General features: G+C 42.7%; 1 protein-coding gene across 2 annotated transcripts in view; it reads right to left on the reverse strand.

Moving 5' to 3' along the window:
• Positions 1-23: 23 nt before the first annotated feature.
• The window catches only part of ADAMTS17 (ADAM metallopeptidase with thrombospondin type 1 motif 17), a 173,879-nt gene continuing 154,578 nt past the window's right edge, over positions 24-19,324 (reverse strand). For both annotated transcript variants that reach the window (XM_035335702.1, XM_035335701.1), the window contains 2 exons: positions 6,681-6,858; positions 24-3,855 (listed from right to left, as the gene is read on the reverse strand). In XM_035335702.1, coding sequence (XP_035191593.1) covers positions 3,704-3,855; positions 6,681-6,858 — 330 coding nt within the window. In that variant the 3' untranslated portion in view covers positions 24-3,703. The remainder of the gene's footprint in view (positions 3,856-6,680; positions 6,859-19,324) is intronic.

The following is a 19,324-nucleotide window of genomic DNA, read 5'->3' on the forward strand; positions in this document are numbered from 1 at the left end:
TTCTTTTCTTTTCTTTTCTTTTCTTTTCTTTTCTTTTCTTTTCTTTTTTTGGTTTTCATTTACAACTGGTTCCATTCAGTTTGACTGTTTTTATCTTTTCTATTTATAACCAGCACCAAGAAGAAAATTACCATGGATACAGTACATATGCAAATTAACTAATGGAAAAATATATACATTTCACTCTGTAATGAACAACTTAAATGATATTATTGCCATGGAGGATATATCCCTGTATTATAATAAAATATCAAGCAATAATCAACTGCTAAGATTCTTCTCCACCAACAAAATTAGCACCATACATGAGATAGTGAGAATCTACACTCAATAACACAATTGTGCAACTAGAAATGTACAGTACTTTAGTAACAGTACAGAGTATTGTTTACAATATGGAAATACCACCACTGTAATCTAAAAAGTGTCAATCTTTTACGAACAACAACTAAAAAAGAATGTATTGTCATAGATACACCGAAACAAACAGCTTTCCTTTCACCAGGATGGAGTAACTGAGGGCAGAGCATAGCTGTAAATTCATAGTAAAGCTCCTATAAAATGATACAAAACAGAAGTGCATGAGTATCGAACAGAATTGAACTCTTTTTTTCTTTATTTTTCTGGTTATTATAAAATGGGAGGGTTGTCACCAGATAAAGCAAGAGAATGCAATAAAATGGAGCTGTGTTGTGCCATCAGTTTTTAATCAAAGTTGGTTTCTGATTATTAAAAAAAGGTTGATGCACACTAATCTGTGGACTGTGAGAGCAAGTGAGGTGGTTTTCAGTGCTCAGATATTCAGAAGAATTCCTTCTAAATTCATGTTTCCTTAGGTAGGACCCAGAACTTGTAACCAAATGTCCTTTAAAATCCAGGACCAAGTGTACTGGGACAGGCTTCAAGTCTAAGTAGCCACCATGCATTATTTGTTGAAAAAAATAATTTAAATCCTTCCTCATCTATGCACCTTTCTAGGAGCTCACCCATTGCCTAGACAGGGTGACAGATCAGCACCAGAAGGAAAAATAACCCCTGATATTTAAAAATGGATCCAAACACCTTTGATTCCCATTAATAACAAATGCACAAACTATTTTTCCAAGAAAACAGAGAAGCCCAGTGGCAAATCCTTCAACAGGCCAATGTAAATGTTAGCAATGCCAACAAAAGATCAGCGAGGGGGTGGCATTTCATCAGGTCAGGCCAATTCGCGGGCAAATGTTGCCCATTAAAAGAAAAACTCCAAAGCAAATGAAGGCTGGAGGGAGAGCCAGCTCAGCCACGATGCTGCGAGGTGCCTGTGGCGATGGGGAGGGAGGAAGGACACTCGCCATCCCGCTGTGCAGCAGGGCTGTGTTACCGCAGCGTATGACAGCAGGCAAGAGGGAAAACTACTGCTATAAAATATCAATAAAAATTAGCTTTTCTGGGCTCTGTCTGCTCTCTTGGAACCTTCTCATTAGCAGTACATCTACCTATTAATTTGCCTAACCCGACATCATTGTGGTATTGCAAAAACCTTCCATGTCGCCCCTCTCACAACATTTTCCATTGCTTGCTAAGCAGTTATACAACCTCTGCACTTGGGCTCCAGGGTGGGAAGAACAGAAGGAGGAGGTCTGATCCTGACAATCAGATGCCAAAAGAACATCCAGTATTAACAAAAACAAGTTAGAATCATTTCCCTACTAGAGAAAATCATCTGGGGAACAGGAAAGCAGATCTGTTTGTGACAGGCACTTGAGAGAAAATTGTGTGCAAGCGTGGCTTTGTGCATACAGGCAACCCCTGGTTTGCACACACGCTCAATTGCACTCATAAGCACAGATGCGAGTGTGAAGCCCACGCAGTGTTAGCCTGTTGATGAGTATTAGTTCCCCGTGCTCGAAAAATTTAGCTGTTGATAAAATGCTAACGAGTTATTCCAGTGAGATTCTGCGTATTGAAATAAGGGAGAAAAAGTTGCTTTAAAGATATGTTAGGTACTGAGAGTCTTTATCCCTCCTTGCATTGAAAGGAGACAACAGCAACAAAGACAACTTGAGGACGGGTATGAGCTGCAATTCCGAGTGGCCCAGGGGTTGGGGTAATAGCTGGGCTTAGTTCTGCACTCATCTCCGAGGAATAAAACAGTAACACACAGATCTAGAGCGAGTACAAAGCTGCAATTCATCCAAAAGGCTCTGTTCGTATTGTGAAGAGCGAGCTGTAACTTAACCACCGCACAACTGGCCTTAGAGCCTGGCAAGGGAAATGATACGTGCTGGAGCAAGGTGGGATGGAGAGACATTGATCTGGAGGACTAACAGAGGGGACAAACGCTGCCCTGGGTAGAGCTCCCATTTCAAGTCTCGCATGCCAGAGAGGAGTTTGGTTTAAAGTGCAGACACATGGAAGAGAATATCATATATGCAGCACTTTCTAAGTGCTCTGATAGCACCAATCCAATAGCACCAAACCTGACAGCACCACAAAATTAAGGCAGAAAGCATTAAAATACAGTGAGCAAAATCCTAACCCTTACTGAAGGCAATAGAAGTCTTGGCCTCAGGGCTTCATCTTGAATGTCTTGTATCACTTATAGCACTTTTGACTCAAAATGCTATATAATCTCAGCTGTATGTAAGAGCCAAGAGACAGGAAACACCTGTTCTGCTCCCCAGTCCATCCTTCAAAGGTTGTTCCAAGGCCTGTTTCTGTACCAATGCTATCCAGTTTCATGGTCCTCTTAAAAATAAACAAACAAACAAAAAATCATTGTCTCGTTATCTGATTGCCTTCTAAAAACTGGAGAGAGATTAGACCAAGTGATCCCCCACTCAGCTCTGTTGGATGAAATTATTTCTGGTTTTTCCACCTTGCTGCGTATGGTTTTGTGTAAAAATTAATACCTACTGCTGTTAATAAGCTTCCGTTTCATTAAGCTCATAAATTAGGCTTCAAAAATGAAACTATATTATTTTGGGGAAAAGAGAGAGGATTGTTTTTTAGAATTGGAAAGAAGAGCAGTCTTTAGTTGCTCTAAAAAAATATGACTTGGAATGTTGGATATAATTGTACTGAGCTTTCTGGGGGAATTTCAGAGATGTCCATCTTCTGCTATCAGTTTTCACAAGCTTTTTACAGCAAATCCCCTCTTTAAATTAAGCATTTCATTTATGCATGTCCCTCCAAGTCCCCTCCACAGTGGGATAACTGCTGGGAATTAAAAACATCAGATGAAAGCCAAGACTAAAAGAGTAATGTCTCTACCTTTGCTGATTTACTTTGCCAGAGGCCTTCCTCCATGGAGGCACCCATAACCTTAGTCAACCTTGCAACTCTTGTCCTTTTCCTTAATGGTAGCAAGCCATCCAGTGGCTGGTGATTTAATATATTAAAGTAAAAAGCATGAATGAAAAAGGTAAAGATGTCAAGATATGATAAAATGATTGGCTCCTTGAGATGACTCTTTTCTGCTTTTGTTTTGTTTGGTTTTGTTTTGTGTGTGTGTGTGCTTTTTATGTTTATTTTTAATTTTTTTAAGGTGGATGAGTGGATTACTTTGGTATCCAGTCTGTAGAATTAGTTTCAAGTCTTATTAGGTATGCTTTGGAATCCACCACATTGTAGCAAACTCATGAAGTTCCAGTACTCAGACCTACTAGTCCGTGACTTACATACAAATAGCTGTAATACCCTAAGAAGTAGCACAGGTTCATTAACTCTTCTGCTGCATCTTGTTTGCATAAAAGTCTCTGCAAGTCTGGCAACAGCGCTGATACCACCGCATGTCTTGGCACAGGTTCTTCTCCCGGATCACCCTGCAGTACACTGTCCACTGGTCGCCTGTGCACTTGTACGTGAGAGCAGCTTTGGACAAGAAAAGAAAGGAAAAACTAGCAGATTAGCCAGACAACAGCATTGCAGGGGTGGTCAAAATCCCTGCATACGAAAGAAGAAATCTCAGTCTGTCAGCACCGGAGACTGGATGATGTTCTTTCTACTGAGATCACAGGCAATGGATAGAGAGCTCTTGGAAGTGCTCGATGCAAGTCTGAAGCTGGCTGTGACTGCGGGAGCACAGAGCTCCTCGTATTGTACCTATCCTGAAACCCACTCAGATTAACAAAATGTTTCTGCACGGGGAAAGTAGTGTGAAGACACTGCTGCTGAATCTGTTGTCACCATCATTGAAGCGTCAGAAGTGGTTTTATGAATAAGTGACAAGAGTAAAAACTGCACATGATGAAAGTGCATAAATACAGTGAATGCAGTCAAGTGAATGCTTGGTTTATAAACTGCATGTAGCAGTCTTACAAATGCTGTGATGATTGGAAAATCTTCTAAATAAATCTTGTTGCCTTTAAGGCTGGGAAAAATGGACCAGAGAACATCAAGAGGTGCTGACCCAGCAGCATCTCAAGTCTCTCGTTCCTCATCTCTGCCAGATGAAACCAAGAAAGGCCATTGTTATCCTGCATTTAGCTGTGAGTCTCAGTGCCAAGCACCAGAAAACCACGGCAGTAGATCTGGTAGGAAGGGGTATCACTGAAGCTTCATTTAACTGGACAAGTAGTAAAAGTTCGATAGAATCTGATGTAATGAAGTTGCACTGTCTGAGAAAAAAAGAAACATGAAACCAATTTAAAAAAAAAAAAAAAAGTGAGAAAAAAAAATTGAGCATCTTAAATGCAGGGAGGACAGAGCTGCTTCTGAGTCTGCCAGCAGCGAAGGGGACCTTTGAGGGGTTAGATCTGCAGTACCCTCCGCTAGTTATGGTTCCAACCAGGCAGTTTTCAGAAACATGATGTAGCTGAATAAGTTACACGTCTTGCAAGAATGTCTGAGATACACCCTAAGAACGTTTACATAACAGAACGGCACCGAGCCACAAATAAGGTAGGACTCCAGTACGTTACAGGTCCAAGATCCCTTATAGGTTGTGAAGTAAGACAGGAAGCATGCTTTAGAAGCAACATGGCTCAGGTGCCCTGGGGACAGAATAAATCCCCTCTAAATGTGTCTTCACTGAGGGACACTGGACACAAGACATGAAAGCCAGGCGAGCTGAACTCCAATCTTAGGTACATGGGATGTTACCTGGGATGAAAAACATTCTGGAGTGGGGACAAGGCAGCATAAGTTTTGTAGTCTACTGCATTTTTTCTGTATAATTTTTTCTGTGAGGTTTCTATTGCAAAACCCAGAAATTAAAAGTAATCCAACGGAACCTGCTTGCATATAGGAGGAGTGAAACATTCAATGATGTATCTTTCTGCTAATATCAAATATCATTGTTTCTGGCCCTGGTGATTCCAAGCCTGGTTTAGAAACAAGAGCATCCCAAATTACTTGCAGATTACTTTCAGCAGGGACTTGAGCCTCCTCAGTCTTCTAAACACGTGAGCTTTTTATTGCTTTGTCCTAAAATGTGAATTAGGATGGATTTCTTGTCTCATCAGTCTATCAGAGGCTTATTTCTCAAATGCAATGCTTTCCCTCCACTGTGCTCATAGTGCTAAAATAGCTGGGAAGTATTCTCAGATGTTCTTAAACAAAAGAGCTTAAAAGTGCCTCAGTATGACTGCGTTTGCAAGAATAAAATTTCCCATACTCTTTTAAAAAAACAGATGTTAAACTTTTGGAAAACAAATTTCAGTTCAGAAGCCTCAAGTCCAGTCCTAGTTTAAGTGTGATTAGAAATGGTTCCCTATTATTTAGCAACTCTGCCTTTTCTTGTGTGCTAGAGGCTTCTTAGGCTAAAAGAGGCTGTGGAGTGGAAGCTGTTCTGTCTGCTGAGACCTTAGCAGCGTTGTTTCCAACCCAGCCTCTTGTCCTGAAAGCAACAGGAAGCACAGATGAGGCTGTGTCAGATGGCTGAGTTTAGCTTCATTTTACGGTGATGATGTGTGAAATGTAAAGAAACCAAATCGGTTCTTGGAGCCGTGGCTGAACACAAACGGCTGAAATCTGAGGTGAAAAAAAATATCCCCTTATAAACTAAACAAATACGACACGGCAAATTATGGATTCCCCCAATTTTGTATTAACAGAAGCATTCTTAACTAAAGCCGCTTCTGAAACACAGAGTTACCACAGATGGCCTGTCACCGCACACTCAGCTCGGCCAGGTACGCGGGGGATGCAGGCAGGCTGAGGGGAAGGACAGTGGCAGAAAATCGGAGTTCACAGAAGGAGGCTGGATGTTTTCTTGCCTCCAAGGGGAAATTAATTCATCAAGCCACATTCTTGTGGCAACAAATGAAAGGGGGAAAAAAACCAACACAGCCAGCCATGCTCTGCTTGTCAAGGTCATGTACTTTCCTTGGGGCACAGATGAGTAACGCACCACACTTCACATCCACCGTGGAGCAAGCAGGGTGAGAGCTGTCTGTGGCTGAGAAAGGTAAGTCTGTCAGCTCCCTCAGCTCTGTGATCAGCCAGTCTCCCACCACTTCTCTGCTCCTGCTGGTCCCTCAGGTCCACCCACTGCTGAGCTCTGAGACAGGGATTAATGGCTAAGAGAGGACCTATCCACACTAGTCGAGGGTCTGGCTGGGTGGCCCTCTCCAAAATTCTGGCCCCAGGTAATCTTCTGAAGCCCCATTTTTCGTTTTTATTATTATTTTTAACACCAGGCACACTGGGACCCTGTGCTTTTTGTCTGGTCCTTCACCCCAACACCCCTCACTCACCAAGTCTGGGCGAGGTAATTGTGTTGACGTTGATCTTCTCATTGCAGACCTCCTGGTGGCACTGCCTGTAGGCCGCTGGCTTGGACAGGACGGGACACTCGCTGCCGTGGCGCCCGGTGACTTTGTGCATGCACTGCACCACACGCGACTGGAGGCCCTTCCCACAGGTTGAGGAGCACTGGAGGAGAGAAGGGACTGAGACATGGTCGAAGCAGAGCAGCTTCAAAATCACATATAGGTGTACACCATGGAAATAAGTGCCACAACTGAAGTGTGCAGCAGGCTGGCTGCTAAGTATGGTGCTGAGGACCCAACACAGAGAGAACTTGTCAGCCAGGGACTCTTCACACAGATTTTGTTGCATTTGTCCATGATGATTTTGCAGCTCCAGGTGTGCTGTGTGCAGAGGAACAGCTAAGCGAGCTGTTCTTTCTGAGCCGACTCATTTCACCATGAGTCCACTGACACGGGCTGTCTCTCCGGATACCCATGAGGCTCCAGAAGGCAGAAAAGCAATTCCCTCCACCAGCCACAAAGACGCAGAGCTGGAAAATGTTTACTGCCTAATACTGCATGAGCAGTTTCCACCTCCCTATCCACGAGGGACCCAGTGGAGCTGGTTGCCTTGGTTTAAAAGCTTTGGACAGTCTAACAAGGCTTCTTCCCCAGGCAAGATGACCCCTGCCAGGTACTGATATGGGATAAAACCAAGGATTACAGCAGAGGCAGGCAGCTCCTCCAGCATGCCCAGATCTCTAGAGAAGCTCCGTTCCAGTACACAGGAGAACAGATCAGGTATTCAAATACTCACTCATCCATCCCTGCTAACCGTCTGGCACTTGCCTGTCCTCCTGGGAGCAATTGCAACTTGTACTCCATGAGTTTTGGCTTCTATTAGTCAAGAGGCCCAGCCTGTTTATATGCTCTCTTTGTTGTCATACAATTGGAGTCCCTACCTCTCCCTCCCTCTTCCTCTGGCCCAGTCACTTGTGATTTACAATGTCCTACTTGCACGCAGTTCAATTTTAATAAAACAAACGCAGTGAGCACAGTGAGGTGCACCAGCTGGAGTTAATAAAAGAACCTTGTATTTAAAATAAAGAAACAATGGGTTGCAGGATTTTGGTAAGATTCCTATTTCTGCGAGAGCCACACACAAGCAAGTGATGGGGAAGAGGAGGTGGGGGAAAAGTCAGGAAATCTAATTAGGATGGTGTCAAAATGATCATGTTTTCTGTCCTCCGCTGATTCTGAACAACGTCAGTGCAGTAAATACTATTGCCTCTGAGCAGTGTTTCTTAAATATGGCATGGTGGACATCTCAGAGGCTCAAAAGATAAGCAACATCGGGGCCAGACTGAAGGTCGGGTATGAACGATGCGTAGGCAGTGTGGGTGATTTTTAAGACTAGTACCCAGGGACAGAAGAACACATGGATGCACATAGTCCTGCACCTCTCCTACCTATCACTTTCTTCTGCAAGTATCACAAGAAATCCCGGCTGCTTCTCAAAGACAATCTGATACAAGAAGCATGGCTTTGTTCTGGGCCGGAGCACAGGGAGCTGCTCCTTCCTGCATGCACCACAGCAAGGCCTGATGCAGAATGGGCTCAGACAAACAGAACGGTAAAACAGAGCCAGTGGAGTCCTGCTTCAGACAGCTCAGTGCAAAAAGACATTTATATGATGTGCACTCTTCATTTCTGGGTGGGAGGAACTGTAGGGTCAGAGAAGCCTGTTGACGAAGGTAAGATGGACTCTACCTAACTTTCATCCTCCATCAGTCACATTAATGACCTTTTATTAAACAGTTTTTCTGTATTTGTTTTACTCACCAAATTTGTATTTGATTTTCTCGAGAGAAAATGTGTCCACCTGCTCTTTGTTCCTGTTCTGTCCCCAAATGTCATTTCTCCAGGACTGAATGTCTCCATTCTGAACAAACTCTGGCTCAGACCCCTTCCGGACTTCGCCACTAAGCCACTCTGGTGTGCAACTTACCTCTGTTTCCAGCTAACCTCCCCCTCCAAGACCTTCCTATTGTACTGTATTGTATTGAGCAGTCATGCTGAATTAAAAGTTTATATGTATTTTCAAACTTTGTTTATTTAATAAGTGGTTGTGTTGTTTTTTTTCCTTCGCATACTTCTTATTTCAAGTTTAGTGTCAACACATGAGTTTACAGCAGATTTTTTTGCGCTTAAATGTTCAGATGTTGAATTCACATGACATTTTGGTGACTGCCTACTAATACCTCAGCAATTGTTACGGTGTTTAGGACCATGCAGAACGAGCCCTTCTCTTGTATGCCCTACTGGGAGATACTCCAAACTGCAGTCATTGAAGTCCCGTATTTAACCCCCCTTCATAACGTGTGCTTCTGGGATGAGATGGAGGCATTGCATCAGTTGTGGGTGTCCCTTTGCTGTTCCCCAGCACTGTGCATCCTCAGTGATTTCTACCAGTCTGGAAGACAATCAGTCACAGCCACTACATTTAGGTTTAAAATTACTAATTTTTATCTGTATTAAATGCAACTATTAGTCCCTTCCACTTCACTGGTCAAACTCAACCTCTTTTCCTCAGGATTTCAGTGGCACCTGTAGTCTTCAGAGTGCTTTAGTGGTTTTAATTCTCACAAAACTCTTTCAAGGGGAGTGAATTGCACATCCATACTACATACAGAATAGCTGTTATCACATAGGCATAAAATAACCAAGGGGCTCCTTCACAGGATTGTAATACAGCGAGTCTGAGACCTTTGTCTCTGGCTTTTAGGTGCCCCTTGCGCTTACAAATGCTCTTACCCCCCCACCAAAAAAGAAAAGAAAAGAAAAAAGGAGAGAGAAACATTTTTCTCATAAGGTGAATACGGTTTTCAGATGCTGATACACAAACGCTCACCTACCTTTGACTGTGTTCCTGTCTCTGCATTTGTTAACCAGCAAGGAGGGCAAGCAATGAAACTTTTTCCACAGACACTGCCAGCTCCAATCCTTAGACAAATAACAGCAGAGTTTTTGCCCGAAGCAGTTTTATTCCTTCTCCTGGGAGACTGGGATCATCACCTATGCTATGCAATTAGTTTTTCACAGCCAGGAAGACGGATTTTAACATCTTTCTTGAACTCTTTTGGGCTTGGCAGCTAAAGGAAGGTTGGACATCTGGCTTATTTTAAGATGAAATTTTCAACTCTGTACTTGGATAGTCTCTTTCCTAGGAATTTCAATAGGAAATAGGAATAGATACAAAATACATACAAAGGGGGAATTGTTACTCATGCTGCACGATGAAGAGAGGACATCATTAAAAGAGGCATAAAAATCAAACTCTAACTGAACAGCAAATTCCCGTAAATACCTTTCCTCCTACTCTGGACAGCTAAATGCATCGCTTCAGTCTGCTTTTCCCAAATATTTATGGGACAATTAAGTATATCCATGGAAAAATTTTCAGGGCTGGATTCACTCTGCGCCCTCTGATACAGGACCCTCAGGCTTGGACACTGGCATAAGGAGCTGGAGTCGGGAAAGCTGCTGCAGTCTTTCTGCAAACGGGGTAACTTCCAGGCAGGCAGCAGCTGCCAGCGAGAGCATGTCACTTGTGGGAGAATGTGGGCTGGTACTCAAAGTACCTGCAACCCAGCACCTCATCCATCTTCAGCTGGTTCAGTTCCACTCTGCAGGAGGCTGGGAGGCTCCAGTGCTGCATGGTAAAACTGCACCAATTGTGTTTAAAACACTGTTGATGGACACTGACTTGAGTTGTTACACTGCTATTAACAAAAATGTTCTGAAAATCAGAAAAGCTTTTATAAGCACTGATGTAGCTCTCAAAATCTGCACAGGTTTTGATGCTGCGATGGAGGGAGGTGATCTGTGAATGTGGAGATCAGTTCTGGAACCATGTGCGGCGCAGCGTGGATCTCTACCTGCCTCCTGGGCTGCTAGGCAAGCATCTTGCCTACACTGGAAAACCAGGGACTCAAGGAAATGGTTGAATAGCGACACTGGTGTCAAACAAAGAAGTGTTTTCCCTTCCACCAGGCACTGCCAGTGATACCGCTATCAGAAAAATGCCTATGCAGAATTCACATAGTTTAGCCCCAACACACTGAGCTGACAATAGAGCCATTGTAGACGAGAAATCGACCCACAAGCAAAAATCAAAGGCTTGTTCAACGCTGTAAGAAAGAGGGGGTTAATGACCAGTTATGAAAAATGAACCTAATGAGAGCCCTTTTAACTCCCAGTTTAAGCACTACTTGAGTAGTGCAAAAGGAATACAAAAATGCCTCCATTCACATTCCTTGGCAGTAACACGCAAGCCAGTGGGGATATCCAGAAGGAAATAAACTCACAAATTATCAAGGCAGCAGCTGCATTCATCAGCTTAAAGAAGATTTACTCACAGAAAAACTCCAACCTTAAGACCAAGCTATGATTTTTCAGCTGGAATGCTATTTCCACCTTAGGATACTGGTATGAAAGCCTGAAATCTACCAAAGGTGAGGACAGATGTCTAATTGCTTTGAAAGCAAATGCCTCAGGAGAATAGTAGGTATTAGAACAGAATGAATTTACAGTAAGTGCTGAGATCTGTCAGGGAGTTCATCAACTCCTGATGTACAAAAGATACCCAGAGACAGAGGAATAAGAATGAATTAAGGCAGGGCAGGCCTGCCTTTGGGCAGCTGTAGGAATGTGTAAGAGGGAGCAGTCCAAACAATCCCCGTGTTGAGGCTCAGTGGGGACAGAAAAAAGAACAGATTTACCATGGCAGAGGACAGGCGGGATGGATCTGTTCGGGGCTGAATGGAATAATGAAGCATTGCTTGTGCCTTAGCTGAGGGCTGCTGACCTGATGGGGATGCACTGAGACCACACGTCACCTCTAAAACTCTCACTTCTGTAAGCTCTAAGAGACTTCTGTAAGAGACTTGCTTCTTGCAGCAGAAGGCCACAGCATCCCCTCAGCCAATCCTGAATGCACCACAATAAGGCTGATCTGTTGTGGGGAGAGAGAGCTCATGATTCCAGTCGTAACAAAGCTGAAGGCAAGGGTTTTTTTTCTCTATTCATCAGTCTGTAGGCATCTGAAGTTTACAGATACTAGCTTGTCCCCAGTTTGCGGAAGGTTGCTGAAGCCAAGGATAACACTATGGCTAAATCTTCAATATTTGGAGATACAGGCAGGCTGCACTGACTTCAGAGTTCAAGTATTTCAAGGCGTTAGGATAGGGCAGAGTTTTTCCCCGGGGGTCTTTATTTCTTGCCTCTATGAAAGTCAGAAAGCAAGCAAGACAAGTTCCTATTAATAACATTCTAGCACAGCATCTGAGATGAATGACAAATGTCCTGGAATTTCTCCGTTCCTGAGACGTTAATGGTATACATGTGTGCGCTCGGAGAGCCAGTGCTCTGCACACCTTACCATCAGGCTTTTTATGAGTATCACTAATTTAAACTGTGGAGTTTTAGCTGACAAGCAGCATGCAATCCACTTTCATAAACACCAGTTCAACTTTCACCATGGCATCACGCTAAAGAAAGAGATTTCTGTCTCTTCACCGATAACATCTAATTAGCCCAAAGCAAACCGCAAGCTGTTTTTCAAGCTTCCCTATTCTTTTCTTTCCCTTCTTTTTTCTCTCCTTCTTTTTAAACCCCAGATCTGTAAGGAGAACATATCTGGTCTTGCTTACAACACTCTTTCATTTGGAAACTTTTGTGAAATGACTGATTTGTTTAACTTAACCAAGAAAAAATGCATACCCTCTGACTCAGAATGGGAAGAAACAATAAATTATAGCAGAAAATGCTCGTGGCTGATGTGACAGTATCTCAAAAGGAGAAGAGAGAAGCAATCTTTGCAAACTGCCTACAGCTGTGCTTTCAAACTGCATGACCCTAAGGAACAAGACCTGACCAGCATGTCTCACTGCTTAATTAAGCTTGACTTTGCTATTCTGAAAGGTTCCATTGTGCACAGGGAGTTCAGAGATTAAGAGCTGAATGCATGAATATTCTGGGTATTGACAGTGCCCCTAAGTACTTGTGCAATGCAGCCCAGGTGGATGCTAATGAGGAAATGGCATTTAATTCATCACAGCAATCAGACAGAATTCACGTCACAGAATCATAGTTTATCCAGAGTTGGAAGGGACCCACAAGGATCGTTGTGGCCAACCCCTGGCTCCACAAAGGACTACCTAAAATCTGGATTTCAAGAATGAGCGCAAGTAATAACAGCAAAGATATGAAATGATGCAGTATTGCCTACAGGGTGCCAAACTGTAGCTTGTGTGCAGTGTTCTGATCTGTGGCAGGTAGGAGCAGAAATCCTCCATAGCTCACTCCATCCATGAAACTTTGTGAAAATGATGCTGAAAAACACCTTATGTAAAAAACCTAATTAAGCTAACTTCAAGCTAGACAGTAATGGAAAACTATAACTATGTAACCGTGGAATCACATAAGTCCACTCAGGCTGGCTGCTGAAGAATTTAGCCTACTACTCCAGCATATGTACTCACGCCAATGCTGAACAGTGTTTTTATGGGCTACATGAACTAGTCCCACACTGACTGCTGTCACAGATGCTATCCTGAGAGAGTATCTGGGGAACTGAGGCTCCACTGAACACATTTTGGTTACTCTTCACTTAATGATCAATGCTACCTGAATGCAATTTATTAAAAAAAAAAAAAAAAGTAATTAAAGACCCCATTAGGATTATTTTATTTCAGCAAGAGGCTGTTCATCTCCATCACGTCAGTTCTGCCTGCGTGTTCTCTAGGCAGGGAGCTTCTCAGATCTGAAACAGACGACCAACGCTGCGTTTCATCACTTCGCATCGTCAGCCCAGGGATCACCAGCAGGTTGGTAATAATTGCTCTTTAAAGATATTCTTGAAAGTTGTCACCTTAATGCCTCAATGGTCACTGGAAATCCCACTAGGCTTCTGGAAAGACTGCAAAATTACAGCAGTCCCTACTAGTGACACACACTGCATGCTGTAAGGATTCAAAGGAGAAGAGCCTCTTCAGTTGAGCAGTACAAACATTAAATAGTGAATTGCCCACTTTTCATCTGTTTAAAGACGTCATCCTAAACGCTGTAACATCCCAGAGTAATTCAGAGAAAACGAATGCCAATATTTGAACAGGCTTGTCCTGCGTGCTTTCTTCTTTTTCACATGAAAAGGAGTGAAATAGTCGCGATGACATTCCATTGCAGATCCACTGATCTTGGTGGGAGGCTTTAATTCTCCATCAAAAAAATGCACCTAATGAATGAGGCTTTTAAATAAAAAATATCAAAAAGGGAAAGTTATTCTTCCAATTAATAGGATCACTGGAGGCTGTATTGGAACATGAGACAGTAACAGTGTAACAGAATGTGCTCCACTTCAAGCAAAACACTGATGAATTCGGCCTTTCTGCAGCGCTCTCCTTTCTAAGGAACCATCAAAATGATTTCTGCTCTGGATGTTTCCAGAAACTCCAGCAGAGATGAGCTGTGCAAACTGTTGTGCAAACAAGAAACAGTGGTGGCCTCAAAGGCATGATCAAGACTTGGATCTCTCTTCACTTTCCATGCCCAGGTTTGTGTCTATAGCTGCATTAACCGGGGCTGACAGCTACCGCAAGGTCTAGAGAGAGCTTCCAACTTGTTTTAGTGCCGATATGAACTAAGACTCAGCGGTGTAAATTCATTAAGTGATGGTCCCAGAGGCCTGTAGTGTGCGACTAGCAGTGCAACTTAGAGCAGACCACTGGGGCAGTAGGTCAGTTTAGGACACACTGATGGCCTGGCTCCTGGCCATGCCTACGACCACAGATGCAGCAAGTTGGAATCCTGCTGGGTCCTCTCCTCCCATATCAGCTCTGTCACTCTCTGGAGAACAACTGATTTGCACCAGTGAGACCTGGGGACAACTTTCCAAGGTCAGTTTCTAGCTGTGGTGCTGAATGCACCTGAGCAGCCATAAATCAGACAGCCGTTCGCTAAGCCAAGGCAAGTAAGAGGCAGGAAAAGGTCTGTCAGCTGCGACGTGCAAATGTAGTTTTAAGCCACCATCCCTCCTGCAGAGTTTTCTCTCAATTCAACAACAGTTATTTTCTCCAAGGTAGAAGGAGATGACCTTTATGAAGAATTAACAAGTTGTCCCTGGTTTATCATAAACAGATGGCGGGTCAAGCCATGAATCTGTAACGAGGGTTAGAACAAAGGACGGTTTGCTGCTAGGTTTGCAACAGTTTTGAATACACCTCTCCAACCACAGCTGTCCTTGATTTGCTCTTCTTATCGTGTAATGTGAGTTAATCGTTAAAAATGAGGCATATAGAGGATTTTGTTGATGTTCCCAAACATTTGGAACTTGGAAAACATGCCTGCCTGGCACTAGAAGATTGTGGAGTATTTTCTGAAAAAAGCACGCTTCTCTGTGTGCTGTAAGGTTAGGGGTTTTATCTCTCTGAGAGCGCAACCTACTGCCTTCCTGCCAAAACAATTAATTTGCAATTACAAAAGCCTTGTTACCACCCACTGTGATGAATGACTGCTGATCTTCAGTATGAAACACCTCAATGTCTGGCACAAAACCAATGTTTTTCTTATAGGAAATTACTTTTTTTTTTTTTTTTTTTTCTCCCTATTGTTAATATTCTCCTGGGATGAGAACCCCTAGCCAGTATTTCACAGGCTCAACAAAACACCGTAAAGAAATTGGCAACTAGCGATGCACAGGGAGGGCAGGTGGCTCGAGGTATTTTTCAGATGTGTTTTATCATTACTGACACGATTTGGCAACAAGAATATTTTTAACATCACACTTTGCCAAGCTGATCATTCCTAGCGCTTTGCAGATTCTGGAGTGTACAACCTCTGAATTCAGTGAAAAGTTGTGCCAGCTGGTTTTCAAACATGTAAGTGGCAGAAAAAGCTTTGCCCTCCACTTCTTTCCTTTGCTCAAGTGGAAGCCCAGTTTGAGATGTCATCTATTTCTATTTTCACCAAAAAACATGAATCTGCGATGGTTCCTACACAAGACCCAAAGATCTTGCACAGTAGGTCAGATTCTGATCTGAATGGCATTGGCAAAAACTGGCAGTAACTTCGGTGCTGAATGAATCTGCGTTTATACTAATGTAAGGCAGAATGGTATCAGGCCCAAAGTGCTGAGTGAGACCTTTGGCTTGTGGCCAATGGACTGGAGGGTAGAAATAAAGGACAGTTACACTGCATTCACGTTGGGTTCTCTGAGATCAACATAGGCTTTAGAAGTTACAGAGCATCAAATGTAACAGCAAAGAAAAAATACGGCAGAGCCAATATATTACAAGGTTTCTATGTCTTTCTTCTTCTAAAAGCCTTTTCATTGGGCTATGTAATACAATAGGTTAATGAGCTAAATTGCTGCCTGAAGGGTAGAATTTGCATGTTTAAACTCCTACCCACAAAACTAGAAAAGCACCCTTGTGAAAATCAGCACTGACGACGGAGCTAGAGCATCTTGCTTGTAATTTTGCCTTCCTTGATATAATACCACTAAAAAGGGAATAGCCAAAAGTGAAATGGGAAACCCTGGACCATTTTGTGCTATTGGCTTGAAATACAATACTTCAGTCACAAGACAGAAGTAGAGCATGTTGAGTGAAACAACTAAGTAAAACTGGAAATGAAGAAAAATCCATAAAAGTCATCTGGAGAACTGCTCCTGATGTATAATCTTGCCTCTTCGGTTATACCCCAGAAGAGTCCATAAGCCAACTGGAGAAAAGGAACTGAAGAAGTACAGCCTTGGCCTGTATATGTGCACCTGAGTGACTTCCCTGCTTCATTATTAGTAGAGAAGAAGGGGAGAGCGCTGAGGACAGAATGGGGAAGCCCGAGTAGCTACAAAGCCGTCCCCGGTGCTGTCCATCCCCAAGCACAACTGTTCCTTGTCACTACCATAGCTAGCCAGTACATCTAGCACGCAGCTCCCTGCAGCAAACCAGTCACGTGCTCCCACATCATTTAGGACACATTTTCAACTCCAGGAGTCACGGCAGACTTCGATGCAGTCAGTCCTGATCCCTTCAAGTGCAGCCTGGAGCACGCGAGCAGTTCAGACTCAGACTGTGCATCCTGCTAAGCTTTCCGGCGAGCCACATGCACATAGACATGCTCTGCTCACTAGCTGCCTGCAGGAATGGAATACTCGACACAAAGTTTGTCAGCAAAATGCAATTCATTGTGAAGGAATGACCTACTGTCTTGCTAATGCATCAAGAGGTGTATTTTCAGTAGCCTAAGACTCTGAAGCAAGTGTTGAGAAAGTGAGCAACCTATGTTTGTTCTTTCGACTAGCACAATTACAACAAAAATGTAAAAATGTTTCCAGTGCTAGAACATTTAACAGCTCGGGTTTCAAACACGGAAGAACTATTGCAAAGCAGAAAGTGTATGCGGTGTTTATTTCTTTAACTGAAAACAACCTGAATGTGGAATTTCCTTTTGGAAGAAAAGACTGAACGGGAGATGACTTGGACTCCCCTTTGTATATTGCGTCATATATAAAAAGGGATGATATAATGAACTTCAGTTCTGAAGAACCCAGGCAACAGTAAAAAAGTAATGTCAGGATAACACCTCCAGTGGGTCTCCCACTGAGAGATCTACCTTTCTGCTAGGCGTGAAGACTCTCAGACCAAGAACATTTTAGTTATGTTGCTCATAATATTAATGCTGCTAAAATGTTAAGTATATCCCTTTAAGATAAGAGATTTAAGAGAGAAGTTGCAGTAATGCAAAGAAATAGAAAGTTTAACGGCACTTAAGCTGCTAACAGAGGTCATCATGGCCACTACTAACAGAACAATATTCTGTCTTCTGAATTAGAGTGGACAATTTGTAAATCTCAGGTTTAGAACTAACAAAGATAACTTCAAGGAAATTTAGGAAATAATTTTACCGACCTGGTCCTATGTGTTTGCAAATGGAACTAGACATATCATCTTGTGGCACGCGTGAAATAAGCTGCAAATACATTGGGAATACACAATGGGGGCTGTAGGGCCTGAGTGCACAAAGCCATGACTTGTTGTCACAGACTTGGAGACTTTACTAATGCCAAAAATAACAATTAATAATAATTATTATACCCCTGTACCTTCCGAATGCAACAGGATCTAAGATCCTACACATAATAACCATGCCCATCGCTGTCAGCCATAGGGGTTCTTGTATGTTCCCAACGAGGAGTTTTTTATATAGGGCTGGGAGCTCCTTAGGCAAGTCTTCTCATGCAGAATCTACGTATTCTCTAAATACTCCTCCTACTATAAAAACAACAGCCTGCCATTACCCCTCAGAGAGCCTGTTCTATTGACAAGCTGTATCTGGACTTCAATTTTTAATGAGGTTTCGCCTCCTTGTATGATTTTCTGATGTCTTCAAATGATCTTGGTTTGGTGAAGTTAAGGATTTGAGGCCAAGTCACCATGCAAGCTGTTTGCACAAAAAGCATCAAAGCCTTATTTTAATCTGTGATAATTACTACTGTTCATTAAATCTTGCTTCCCTGATGATTCTTAACAATAAGAAGCAAATGCACAATGCACTAATTGCAAAAAGTAGCTGCTTGTTCTGAGAATTTTAAAGAATTCATTGTAATCTAACTGCCAAAGACCGTGTGTTTCACCTTAATGGATAAACTGTTTAAGCCAGACAACCCTCAAAAAAAATTGCTAATAGCCGTAAAGCTTCTCCCCCTAGACCTGAGCCCTGCATTAAAGCTTCCTGATCCTGGTAATGAAAATCCTAAGTGGTGCTCCACATCAAACATTTCAGCTATCTGGGTTTCTGGGACCATAAACATTTTTAGAAGAACTGCATCTACCCATATCCTTTTCTACCAGTCCAACAGTGCTTTCTGTTTACCTCTTTACTCAGAGTTTAAGAAACTAATCGTGTGATCTAAGTCTTCAGTCAAAATTAACCAGGATGTCTAGAACTTGTAATGTTCATTATAAACCAAATCTAAGTCCAAAAACATCTACTGGACTTGCACAAGGTGAAATTCCTGCAAAGCAGAGAGTTGGCACGAGCTGTGGGTAGAAACAGGCCACATAAACAGTGCAGAAGCTTTTTCACCTTTCTGCACAGAGAAGATCCTGATCCTGAGTGAAGAACTGCAAATAGCAAGTGATTTTGCACTGCTCCTGCACTGCTCGTATGCAGACATAAAATCCTTCAACACCACTATTTACTGTGACCGATGTGTGATTACAGCCTTTCTAGCAGTGAGCCAACTTCTTTATCAGATGGGAACCACTTGTACAACATCGAACTTTCAACCCATGTAATCAGTGAATACACAGCTATTTCATATTCCTCCCTATAAAGAGAATATGGGTCAATTTTCCTGCCAAAATCTTTTAAAATTCCACAAATAAATAAATAATGTTATTTCACCTGTTAACATACAGGAACTGTTTGTCTTGGCTTGCTTGCGTGGATTCTGCATGCCAGGTTATGAATAAAATAATGTTCAATGCTCTAAACGTTCTGTGATACGAATTCCTGGCTCGGCATAAATGCAGATCTTTTGCATGTGGCAGGTTCTTAATGCATTCTCCAGCGCTGATACCTTTCAA

This window comes from Oxyura jamaicensis, chromosome 10, assembly GCF_011077185.1.
Source record: "Oxyura jamaicensis isolate SHBP4307 breed ruddy duck chromosome 10, BPBGC_Ojam_1.0, whole genome shotgun sequence".
In the NCBI taxonomy this organism is placed as follows: domain Eukaryota; kingdom Metazoa; phylum Chordata; class Aves; order Anseriformes; family Anatidae; genus Oxyura; species Oxyura jamaicensis.